The sequence below is a fragment of the Phoenix dactylifera genome, chromosome 11 (genome assembly GCF_051530095.1).
Source record: "Phoenix dactylifera cultivar Ajwa chromosome 11, Ajwa_hap1_PhDact_Kaust_v1.1, whole genome shotgun sequence".
NCBI lineage: Eukaryota > Viridiplantae > Streptophyta > Magnoliopsida > Arecales > Arecaceae > Phoenix > Phoenix dactylifera.
This window is the reverse complement of record NC_143200.1, coordinates 2,939,523-2,952,487: the sequence shown is the minus strand read 5'-3', so window position 1 is coordinate 2,952,487 and position 12,965 is coordinate 2,939,523. Positions and strand designations below refer to the sequence as shown.

General features: G+C 40.2%; 2 protein-coding genes across 6 annotated transcripts; one reads left to right on the top strand and one right to left on the bottom strand.

Moving 5' to 3' along the window:
- Nucleotides 1-2,259: 2,259 nt before the first annotated feature.
- LOC103715194 (glycine-rich RNA-binding protein 4, mitochondrial) lies at nt 2,260-4,847 on the bottom strand. Its single transcript, XM_008802744.6, has 4 exons — nt 4,686-4,847; nt 4,532-4,600; nt 2,676-2,782; nt 2,260-2,570 (listed from the first exon to the last, which is right to left on the bottom strand). Exons 1-4 carry the CDS (start codon nt 4,804-4,806, stop codon nt 2,466-2,468), a joined length of 402 nt encoding a protein of 133 aa, XP_008800966.2. The 5' UTR covers nt 4,807-4,847; the 3' UTR covers nt 2,260-2,465.
- Nucleotides 4,848-4,876: 29 nt separating this feature from the next.
- On the top strand, nt 4,877-12,444 carry LOC103715219 (Tetratricopeptide repeat (TPR)-like superfamily protein). Of its 5 annotated transcripts, XM_088706400.2 has the most exons (5): nt 4,877-6,540; nt 9,472-9,560; nt 9,662-9,747; nt 11,374-11,901; nt 11,997-12,444. In XM_088706400.2, the coding sequence occupies exon 1, from the start codon at nt 4,986-4,988 to the stop codon at nt 6,516-6,518; it is 1,533 nt and encodes a 510-aa protein (XP_088562526.1). In that variant the 5' UTR covers nt 4,877-4,985; the 3' UTR covers nt 6,519-6,540; nt 9,472-9,560; nt 9,662-9,747; nt 11,374-11,901; nt 11,997-12,444. The 5 variants fall into 5 exon arrangements, with proteins under 5 accessions (XP_088562526.1, XP_026663532.3, XP_038984283.2 ...); XM_026807731.4 differs by lacking the exon at nt 11,374-11,901; XM_039128355.3 differs by having other exon boundaries at nt 11,374-12,444.
- Nucleotides 12,445-12,965: the final 521 nt, after the last annotated feature.

Here is a 12,965-nt window from a genome sequence, read left to right as displayed (position 1 = left end):
TGGTCTGCTTGTGAGTATTGGATTCATGACATGGATCCCCTACTACCTTCATCTTGAATCCCAAATGCATGGATTACACACTAACTAGATGGTCATCAGTAAGAGGTAAGAAGGCACACAGCTCTATCTTGAATATGCTATTCAGGGAATGCTTTCCAGCTGAAGCACAAATTCTGGCGCAAAGGCTATCTCATGTTGTCTCCAGCTTCATGGTGCAAACGAATTCGCTTAAATCCAACATGACTTGGGGGCCTGGGGCCGACATATTATCTCGAGGCGGCATACCGAGTTGGATTAGGTTGGTTGTGGATCAGGTGCGATCTGAAAGAGCGATGCTTGAACTTTCATACTAATATTTGTCTGAGCAGGTCACCTCAGCTTGGATCTTAATTCTGCGGTATCCATTTGCGGTTGGAGTTCACCTTTCACCATGGGACCATGCATCAAACTCGCAGGTGTGGTATTCAGGTAAGTGTAAACTTGGTTAAATGTCAGGGATGCATGAGTTGGTTCCAGATATCCATGACCCTGCTCTCGGTTTCATTTGTCACTCTGGAGCGCACAATCTATCTCAAGACTACCAGGGTGTTATGATTCATAACATGAAAATGAGAGAACAAATTCGCAGGAGGGGTGACGCCAACATCGGCCTTGGCTTGAGCTACAGCTAATTTTAATGGGCATTGCAGAACCCTTCAAAGCAGTAGGACAAGTTGAGATCTAGAAGAGGTAATAATTCCCTGAACACATGCAAGCCTTGGCAGGTTCTCTTCTTCTGTAGCCTGGCTGGGACTAACTATTTGAGCAAATTCTTAGTGAGTGTTGTCAAGAAAGCCACCAGCAGCGGCGACGGCGGTCGGACAAGCTGGCTAGACAACAGCATTAATGTCAGTAGAGTGGATTACTACTACCATGTGTGGTGAAGGTGATACAATGGGAGTGGTGAATCTGATTTATTTTCCTGTGTGTGCTCATTACTACCGTTACAAGGGCTTGCTATCTGTAAAAGAATAAATCTTCGGGGTACAAGTATGGTCTATATGGTAGGGTAGCAGTTGAAGCATTGGTTAGAAAAAAGTGGAAGTTACTAAAACGATGCAGAGGTGTTTGTGGCGAAGGTGATACAATGAGCAACTAAAGCTTTAACTCAATCTACTAACATACATTATGCAGGGAATCAGGGGTTCAATGTGTAATGTAACAGTAAATTACAATTATTTAAGGCGATGGAGGAGCTATAAATCTAGGTCCAAGGAGAAGCTGGTCATAGGAAAGTTTCGCCAAGTTTAGGTGAGAAAACATTAGACCAAATAAGATTTCATTCTGACAAGAAAATCATAATAAAGGCTGCTAATGCCTTATGCGGATCAAATGCATGTTAGGTTGGAAGTTGGCCAGGATGGGCCGGGCCATGCCTCTATCCGAATCCAGCCCGATTTTTTTTTGGGCTTCGGTCTGAAAATTTTTGGATAATCCAGAGCCAAGCTTGACCCTGACTCAGGCCCGAGCCCGACTATAACCCGATTGGGCCAGCCTGAATTATCGGTTAGGGCCAAAAATAGGTCTGGCCTGAACCCGATTCAAGTTTAATATTTTATAATATTGCTTCACAAGTAAATGAGGTAGCTAAAAATTGGGCTCCCTCCTACAATGCAAGTAAATGATACATGATATATTATTCTCAGCTAAACTCATTTTAATTTGTCATTTACTTCCCCATTATTCTCTCTAAATAACAACATACAAAAATAAATTGATTTGGTCTTGAATTTGGGCTTCATTTCGGGCCTTAGTCGGGCTCGAGCTCGAGCGAGGCCAATGACATATCCGAACCTTGCCCAAAAAATAAATGGCTCTACACTTAAGGCCAAACCCGGTCTAAGCTCTTTTGGGCCTAGCCCGAAGCCCGGTCCGAAGTTCGTCTGGCCCGATGGGCCTCAAGCCCACCCGAGCCCATTTACAGCATGCACCAAAGGTAGTGGATGTGTAATATATTTAGGACAAATTCTTTGAGATGTACAAAAATAGCACTCTAATGAGCTATACATATGGGATGAATGCACCATATATACATTACAATATTCCATTAAAGAATATCAGTAAAAAAAAAAGAAAAAAAGATACATCTGTATGGAGAAAATAATCTTTGGCTACTGCAGCATTTCTATACCAATACCATGTAGAAAGCCTCCAGTACACAACAAAATCTAGGTTGAATCATGCCCAGAGAATTTGTTGAAAAACAATTAATGATATACGTTGAAAATAGAAATGCAGATATCAAGACATATTTCTCTTTTATGATTAAGAGTCACTCAGAAATGTCTTTCATTGTAATGGATAAGAATTTTACAACCATTGCAGTGATATTTGCAGTCCAAACAGTTGCTTGACTTGATATTCCTCCTTATGAGGAGAATGCCAAAGCGGCAAAGTTGTTACGCTGATTGTAGAGTCAGCACTTTCTAATCACTGGACTCGTTTACCATGGAAACCCGAGGAACCACTAATGGTCCACCACGAACCTTTTCGAGAGCAAAGCTTATCCTCAAAGGTCGGCCTAATAATACCTGCAAAATAGAACCATGACCATCACATCAATTGATCTGTTTATATATACAATAGGTCTCTTTAACAAAGTCAACCCACTCAGCTACAGGGCACACATATTTTACCTTTCCATCCATAGCATCTTTGGCACATTTAGCTTCATGTTCTGTGGAAAAATGGACAAACCCAAAGCCTCTTGCCCTTCCAGTGTTCTTGTCATACATTATCCTAACTGAGAAAAAGAGGATAATTTGTGTCACTTTTTAACTTAAAATATGAATGATTTTCAAGTATGTGCAGTTTATCATGCATCAGAGTCAAATGAAAACAAATCATGAAAGTTCAATACCGGAAACAGAGAAAGCCCAGTTAATCTGTTCAGTTTCTATTTACGAGCACTTTACAAGTCCTTTGCATGTGCACATTATCGAAGCTTTTTTATTCTTATCATCAATTTCTTGCTTGCCAATGGAGATGACATCTGGGAGCAAATTTTACTTAGGAAAAGGGACATATAAAATGATAAAGTGGGACCTCATCGGAGGTTGCAAATGAAACTAAAGCACGATGGAGAAGATGCAAAGAGAGGTGGGCTCACTCACATGATAAGACTATTGAAGATTTGACAGTTGATTGATCACAAACCATATTGTTGTTGAAGCTTTAATGCTCCTAAAGTAACACAATCTTAACTAATGCTTTAGGGGCGAAGAGCTCATGGTCACACCTTAAGTGTAATTTCCTTAATCATTACTACAAAAGAAAGAGGCTCATGGCCAGACATGTTGAACTGGGCGCCAATCTCCTTTTCCTCCTCCCATTCTTTTGAGACAACCTTTGCATCTTCCCTGTATGTACTTGTCATTTATTATTCTTTTTTTTTGCCCTTTTGGATTCCACCAAAGGTTAGTTCTTTTACCACTCATGAGGAGCAAGGGTACAACACCCGATACAAACCCAAACCAACTTGATATCTGGGTCTAGTTGAGTAGATATGCGCTGAACTTGCATCAAGGTTAAGTTAAAAAAAAATCACCAAGACTGCTGCTTCACCCAACAGATCTTGGGAGTTTGTAGATATTAAACTCACAGAGACATGCTGGGTAGACCACTCTATGTAGAGGCTGAACCATCCATTATAGAAGGCATTGTTGTATTGGATCTGATAGCGATCAAGAATGGATTGATTGATTTAGGCCAGGAAACGAGCTTCCAAAAATTGCCTAAGCATCCTTGCCAAAATTGTCGTGGTGCTTCTGAATGGGAAATTGAATGGCCAAGAAGACTACCAGAGGATGTTTCTACGCTATTGCAGTTAGATTATAGGAACTGATGTTAGTAGTTGGCACACCAAACTAGAGTGCAGAATCACATCTCCAATAGGAGTATAGTCTCTCTCTCTCTCTCTCTCTCTCTCTCTCTCTCTCCAAAAAAAGGAGAGTATAGTATGCGATTTGACCTCATTAGCTCTATATCAATGGAGTGTTATTAGACTTTTACTAGCTTCAGTGCTAATTTATCAACCAAAAAGAAAAACTTCATATGCATCAAGTATCTATGCAACAATTTCTCGAACACCTTCGCTGCCCTTTTCACATGCACAGACTTAATCACATAAGACACTAGAATTCAAACCAAATGATGAGAACCCTTAAATGCAAACAACAAAGCTACACTCAGCAGACAGAAAGATGCAGCACACTTGAGAAGGAAAAGAATACAACCAACATCATTAAGCTTCCCGATTCAAAGATCATACAACCTATATACTAACATGGATGCAATTAGATACACGATTCAGTAATACTACCATACATAAACCGAACATCAAGACAATCAAACTGAACTAACAATATGAACAGGTTGGTTTAAGACAATGAAAGTGGTTAAACTTGACAACAATTACTAAATTGGTTTAAGACCATGAAAGAAGTGAAACAGAGCAAAAGAAGCAAGAGGAAAGGGAATGCTGATGATGTACCTTCAGCGACCTCACCAAAAGAAGAGAAAGCATCTTTTAACGACTTCTCATCCACCGACCATGAAAGACCTTCCCCATTCACGGCAAATAAGAATCATCAAGAAGTAATAATTTTAGAGAGAGAGAGAGAGAGAGAGAAGAACGAGAGTCCAACCTGCAACGAATAGCTTGGAATTGGATGGAGGAGGAGAAGGAGGGAAAGCGCAGTGGAAGCGCAGCAGCTGAAGAAGTGGCGGAGGAGGCTGCGACGGTCTCAGCCTGCTCGCCAAATGCATCCCGGCTCGGTTTCCGGAGTCGGATCTTAGATTTTTCGAGAGAGATATCTTTATATATACCCCTGGGTTCAGTTGCTAGCGAACCGCCGGTGGAGTCCGGCCCGACCCGGTCCGGTCCAACTCCTAATGCCCGATGATATGGATGCCCCCCGATTCCCGCCTCTCGTGCTCTATAATAAATGAAGTCTCCTCGTTCCATCCTCTCCCGTTGGCGTTCCATCCGTCCGTCTGGGAAAAGCCTCTCCACCCACCACCCGTTCGGCGGAACGCCCCCAAAGGATTTTTCCTCTTATCTCAACGCCGACAACCCCATCTCCACCCTTCTCCTCGCGCTCCGCTGCGGCACAACTCTACGACCCCATGACTTCCCTCCCGTCCTGGCCGCGTGCTCCTCCTTCCACAACCTAGGACGTCAAGTCCACGCTCTCATGCTCAAGACCGCCGTCCATTCCCAACCCATTCCCGCCACTGCCCTTCTTAGCATGCACTCCGGATGCGGCCGTGTCGACGACGCCCTTTTAGTCTTCGATGAAATGCCCGTGAGGGATGCCGTTGCCTGGAACGCCCTCATCTCCTGCCTTGTCCGCCACGGCATCGCCTCCCATGCAATTGCGGCCTTCCACTCGATGGTTGATGACGGAATCGCATTCACCGGGCACACTTTGTGCTCTGTACTGAAAGCTTGTGCCTCCTTGCGTGCCCTTCGGCAGGGGAAGCAGATCCATGCTTGGGTAGTCAGCAATGGTTATAATTCCTTGGTCATGGGTACTGCATTGATTGATTTCTATTCTAGTTTTGGGATGATCCAGGATGCTATGGAGGTCTTTACCAGATTGAATTGCCCGAGGGATGTTGCGGTTTATAATGCTTTAGTTGGTGGGTGCATCCAAAACCGGCAGTACAAAGAGGCATTTACAGTGCTTAGAGAAGTGAGGCCAAATGGTATCACCCTTACCTCTGCTCTCTCTGCTTGCTCAGAGTTGCTGAATTTGTCCTACGGGAAGCAAATACACTGTGTGGTGATACGCCGTGGCTTTGATTCAGATGTTATCTTGTGTAATGCCCTTATGGACTTGTATGCAAAGTGTGGAGAAATAACAGCTGCTCGCTTGGTCTTTAATTTGATCGCCGAGAAGAATGTGGTTTCTTGGACTTGTATAATTGATGCCTATGGGAGTTATGGACATGGGACTGAAGCTTTAATGTTGTTCAGGATGATGGAAGAAGGAAAATGTCAAGAAGTTACACCAAATGCTGTGACTTTCCTTGCAATACTTACAGCTTGTGCTCATTCAGGTATGGTGGACGAGGGACGGGACTGCTTTTTTTTGATGAGAGATAAGTATGGCATTGATCCAGGTCCAGAGCATTATGCCTGTTTTATTGACCTGCTGGGCCGGGCAGGGAGAATAGATGAAGCATGGGATCTTTATTGTGGGCTGAGTGAAAATGCTGGTAAGCTGACACCTGCAGTTTGTGTAGCTATGCTGAATGCTTGCCGAACTAGTACGGATTTGGTGAAAGGGGATCACGTCGCAAAGCATCTTCTGCATCTGGACTGTGATAACCCTGGAAGTTATGTCTTGGTTTCAAACTTTTATGCGGCTGTTGGAAGGTGGGAAGGGGCAGAGGACTTGAGAAAGCAGATGACGGGCAGAGGGCTGAAAAAGGAGGTAGGTAGCAGCCAGATTGCCGTCAAAGGTTGCAACTGAGATACCGTGTTCGACTGGCTAGGTTAGTTTTTTTTTCTGAGAAGCTCTTTTGAGAAATTGTTGACATTCTGATATTATTATTATAAAATGCATATTTCCTTTAGCATCAAAACTAGCAGTCATGCAGCTTATTTTTGTTTTGTTTAGATAGATATCTCTTAAACAACTATACTTAAACTAATGGCTTATTGAAGACTCAACATCCTACCTAGCATGGTCTGCCGTAACGGTCCATATCGGCTGGTATAGGCCGGTACGTACCGGCCTGGCCTGAGATCTGTATCGGATTAGCGTGGAATCCGGTACCGGTAGTTTATTATTGAAGAACCGGTACGGAACCGGTGCGGAACCGGTACGGGACCTGTACGTACCGGTCCGGGCCGCCACCGATACGCCGGCCGGTACCGGTACGGCGAACCTTTCTACCTAGTTGTACTCGATGAGTAATAGTTACTATAAAACAAACTATGCATGAAAACTCAAGAGCTGTGTCCACACTCCTGATGATTGAATTTTATCATGACAAATCATTAAGTTTGACTTCATAAATTGTCCATGACCCCCTACACTAATAAAGCTCCACAACTATTCATGCTCGCACGCTTGGTCCCGCAAAAATTACCTTTGAATGATTAGTACAATGTTTTTTTGCTTTTGCATAACTTAGCCACTAGCTAGAGGGTGTCTTCATCATCTATACCAACTATAAGAGATTAACCCCTTCTGATGCTGAAAATTCAGTATAGAGCACTAGAGAAACCTGGAAAATTCAGTAGCACTCAAGGGTTGAGGTTTCGAGAGCTGGAAGGATTTTTATAAAACCTAGAAGATTTTGGAGAAATTTTGTACATATTATAAACATGGCACATTTTTTCATTTGGAACAAATGTCAAATTGACTTAAGGTTTTTATACTAATCAGCATCAGAAGGGTTAATCTCTTATAGTTGGTATAGATGACAAAGGTACCCTCTAGCTAGTGGCTAAGTAATGCAAAAGTAGAAAACATTGTTTATGCATTACAGAGATAGTTTTTGTTGGGCCAACTGTGCGAGCATGAACAGTTGTGGAACTTCATTAGTGTAGGTGGTCATGGACAATTATAAAGTACGACTTAATGATTTGTCATGATAAAAGCCAATCAAGAGGAGTGTGGAGACATGTTTTGGAATCTTGAACAAGAGATGTTCATGTTGCAATGGACACATCAAGGGCCCATGCCTAGTATCCGAGCAAAGAGCTCCATAATTGTAGGAGCACATTGCCACTTTCCTTAACTATAGAGATTTAAAGATAAAAGGTTAGGATCTTAAAGTATTTTGTGGCATGAATTAAAGTGCCAGTTGTCATGGTCATTATGACATGGTATGTATGTTACTATGTGCAAGTTCTTGACACATCATGGGGCTAGTGCATGCCAAGTGCTGGTACGCTGCACATGGCTTTGGCAAGAAACTTGTTACATGCTTGTGCTTGACACAGCATCAAACTAATGCATGCCAAGTGCTGGCATGATACAACATGTCATAGTATTTAGCTTGCCAGTGCCAAGGCTGCAACACCAGCACACAGTACCTCAATCCATGCTTCATGGCATATAGGGCAATGGCACCAGGAGAAAGCTTAAGGATGCCTTTGGGTCTAACATGATACCATGTGCACCAAAAGGTTGCCAAGTTGCCTTATAGTCTTTGGCATTGACCCTTTTAAGGGCCTAGCCAAAATGCCTAGGTGACATGGAAAGCACTTGACTAGAAAAGATCCTAGAAGTTTATAAAATTGGTCTTTTTTCATATATAGAGTCATATATAGTTCATAAAGAGTTCATGAAAGAATACCCTATTTATAAACAATATGGTTGTCAATTGCTTAATTTACATAATAATGAAAACTTTGATTTAATTACTTTAGATTACTTAATCTTTTTTTATTAAGTCATTTAAAGTTTCAACCATGACATGTTCAAACATCAATTAATATCTAATGGATAGATGGACTTAATGTCTTTCCCTCTTCAAGTAACTACTTATTTACTTAAAGAGGGAATTAATTAAGAATTTAATGCCCCATATACCAACAAACAAGGTATCTTCTGAGATAAAGGCTGCCTTCTAGGCAGCCAGGCATCAACTTATGTGCTTGGATGTCTGCATTGCGTGAAGGCCATGAAAGTATTAGCCTATTAGGTGCCTAGGTGGTTGGATTGTCCAAGTGCCAAGGTAATTGGATTTTCCAGCCACCTAGGCAGGACCACATAGGCTCCTAGGTGGCCTCATGTGACAACCTTGGTGAAATAGAGTTGGAGAATTGCCGTTGGCAGGTGAAATATTTCATTTGGTCATTTGCTTTGAGATGAGTTTGAGAAGGTGCAAACAATGGTCACATATCTAAAAAACAATAAGATGCTGGTGGAGAGCATATAGGCATAAATTATTGCTCTTTGGACTGGCTAACAGCACATGCTTGGTAATTAGGGATAAGAATGATATGTTCTTGAACATCATTGCTATGGATGAAGTAATAATTGCATTGTCTTGGAACCAAGAAACTAAATTTGTCCTTGCCAGTGATGAAAAAGCCTATCAAATCTGGGGAAGGTGAAGTGGCGTGAGAGTGTGAGATGGGACTAAGATAAGCAGACTAGTATAAGTGGAAATGTAGAGATAGGTTAGAGATTTCATCAGAGGGTGGTACACATAATAAAGAATGAAATTTTATAAGGACCTTTATAAATCTTAGTTTGTTGCAATTTGCATCTGACCATGAATGTACTATGCCATGCATGCACTCGGGAAGCCAAAGAATGGTCACGTATGCTGCATGCACCCAACTATCATCTATGCTTGAATGATTTGTATTTTTTCATGTAGAAAGAGGTAAGTTAAACCACATGTATCTAGCATTTATGAAACTTGAGATGCCAAAAGAACTTAATACTTGTGGTTTGTGTGCAGTTTCTAAGTTTAAAGAGAATCTCACAAATTCGAAAGGGAAGAATTTCTCTTCACAACATCAGAACATTTCAGAAGCTGCAAAATATGGTGTAAGATATTTATATTTTCAAATAGTCTATCAATGTTTGCAAATGGCAAAAGATTAAGCTTAATTTGGTATTATTATGACATTAATAGTGTTAGCATTCAGGTAATACCTCTGGACGGGTGCAGGTGGCAGTTGTTAATGTCAGGACATCAGAATTGAATGGGAACTTCGAAGCAACACATACGTTTGTAAGTACCAATCTCTACATGGAATCGACAGGATTCAGCTTTAGCAATAATTGATACTTCAACTTCTATCCTGTATGCTTTCAATAAAGTTTATACTGATGATAATTTTATTTCATGCTTCATCAAGTTTGAATAAGTTGATCATGAACTCACGCATGCACAACATGCATGACTGTTTTTTTTTTCTTCTGGAAACATACATGCTTAGATAGTGTAGACAAATTTCTGTACGGTCATATTTTTCACCCTTTTGAAAATGGACAGTGTAAATGGGTTTTTTTTTTGATAACTATGGTTTGCAATTTAATGTTCTGACTATGTGATCTATAATTGTCTTCTTTTTAGAAAATTGATCATTTTGTAAGCAACGTAGCTGAAGGTTTGTTAGTCTCAAACAGGGATATCTTTTGAGTATAATGTCTTAAAACTCTAAGGGTGTAACTACATACATTTTTGTGTATGTATGCATGTAATTATTTATGTGTGTACATGAATATTCACAGGGTTGACAATTTGACATATAATGTTGCAGGAAGGATTTGAGCCCAAATTCTGTCAATTAAAAAGACATAATAAGTCATCTAAAATTAGAATTCAACACAATTTAGCATGGCTTATGATATTAATATTTCATGTTTTGGACGTTTTGTACCTATTCATTTAGTGGTTACGAAATACAAGATTGAGAGATATTATTCAATATTGAGATGTATCAAATTGCATCTGCCCGGTGTTTAATTTTCGGCATATCATTTTCGCAAGAGTTTTGCATCCAAATGAAGTAATCATGCATATAAGATATAATAACATGTGATTCGTAATTAGTGCAGTAAGGAATGAGATAGGGAAAGCATATCAATGCTTTCATCTTATGAAAGATTCGGTACAAATGTGGAGTGGCGCTTCTATTGCTATTGTATTTTTAAGTTGTTTTTAAAAAGATGATATTAGTCACTAGATATGTTTGGACATTATCGCTCATCTTAATTAGGAAAGTAACAGCAGAATTTTAACCATATGAAAATAAAAATGTCTTACAGCATGACGGGCTGAGGATTTGAAGATCAAGATATGATGATGTCATGGGTTTAACAATATGAATAGTATTTCAATTTCTTTAATTTCTGGTTGGATCCTTTTTAACCATCTTCACCTCTGATCTTATTTGGTCTTTCTTTTACACCTTACCGAAATCTTTTATGAAAGCTTTCAATACCAGTCTCGAGCATATATAATTATGTGGATTGGTGATATTGTTGCGATACTATTGGACAAAAGCCAAACTATAATTTAACACTAATCTTTCAATATTGAATAGGCATAACAGAAATGCTCATTTCCACTGGAATCAGTCATCATGGATTGATCATCTGTTATGGAAAAAACTTTGTTCAACTCAGGCATCCAATTTTCCCCTCCCCCCCTCCAACCAAAAAAAACAAAAAAAGAGAAAAAAACTCAGATCATTTGCTATAAAATTTTCTTTTAATCTAGCTGCTAACTATGGCTTTAGATGTATTTGCTCCGGTTTTTCTTTTCATTTTTTTCTCCAATAAATGCATACTGGTTAGTTCTTTATTCGCATTTAATGGTAGATATATCTAATTCACCAACTCTTGTCCATAGGATGGAGATGGACATGTGACTCTCTTTGGTCTACCAAGATGTTTAATGAAATTGCCAGGGGAGTTGTCTTAATAAAATGGCAAGTCGAGAACTCAAGATTGCCACGCTGATCCAGGCCCTCGGACACTGAATTACTTAACCGGCCCATCCAGAAGCTTACTTTATCTTAAATGAATGAATATATCAGAAAAAAGAATTGCCTTGTGCTGTGATGGTGGATAAATGGTGAATGGTTTTTCCTCGTGATGAAAGTCAGCTTGATATTGATTCAGACAATCCATGCCTGATGAAAGTTAACCTGATTTTGATTCCGACAGTCTACATTTCCTTGAAGAATGAAGAAGAGATCCAGGATGTATTTATGTGCGATACTGCTCTCTAGCATAGGCAATGATAAAAGAGAAATTTGTCGTTGAATTTATTTAAATGATGGTTGACCATATGTGAAATTTCGGCCGATTGTCTTTACCTTTTTGTGAAGGGCAAGTTTTCTGTATTGGGATGGCATTCTTTTGTAGTTTTTCAATTGTATGATTTCTTCCAAAGATGGCAAATTTTTCACTTTGTTAGAGATTGGCTTCTCCATGGTCTGACTCACAGCGACAAATTATGTGATATTGCAGGCATCTGAAAAATCGAAACTTAAATCCTTTTGGAATCTGCAGAGACTCCGTGATTCTGTATGTGGCATTTAAGATGACATTTTGACTCCCAATTGGATGAGTTCACTGGAATTGTAAAGAATCATGCTCCAGTTGGCAGGATTAAAGCTGCAGTGCTGCCACATTTGCAGGTATTATTGGATCAAAGTTCTGAGCCCTGTTCGACACCTTGGACTGGTCCGTCTGGGGACAAGCCTTGATTCTTGGAGTTGAAGGTGAAGCAGGTTGGACGAGGAAGTTGACTGTTGATGCATATGATTCAGTGTAAAAGTGTACCAATGATGTTTTTAACCCTAAGCAACCCCATGCTGTTATTCGCTGGCTATTTATAATGCACTGGAGCTTCTTAATGACTCATGATAATATTTTTATATGAAAGCAAGACAAAGTTTCTCATTTGCAATCCAAAGTATTTGCTGGCTATCTACAAAGTCTCCAATTAAAAGCTGTTTTCGCACCATCCACTGACCAATTTCCGTCTTCACACAAAATGATTACTCCATGATTAAATGTTCATTGCTTCTGATGGATTTCAGGTCACACCCTCTAACATCATCGACTTGTTAGCTTATCTGAATACATTGCAAATCTATAATTTTTTCACTTCATTTTTCTCCTACATCTGAAGAACCAATCAATAAAAAAATGTGGTTGAGGAGGCCCAATACCAGATGGGACACCATGAGGAGCCAGCTTTCTGATTTGGTGAGAGGTTTCAAAACTCCAAATGAAAAGAGCATGGCTTGTGCATTCATGGAGTCATCACCATTACCCAAATAAAACAATAATAGCATCAACAAGAACAATGGCCAGAGATGTCCCTACTCATATTAGCAGCTACTGGGACCAGAACAATATAATACAAGCATGCAACTGAACTAACGAGGCCAAGCAGGCCTGCATGACAGATAAGGGGGTATGAACCTTTAA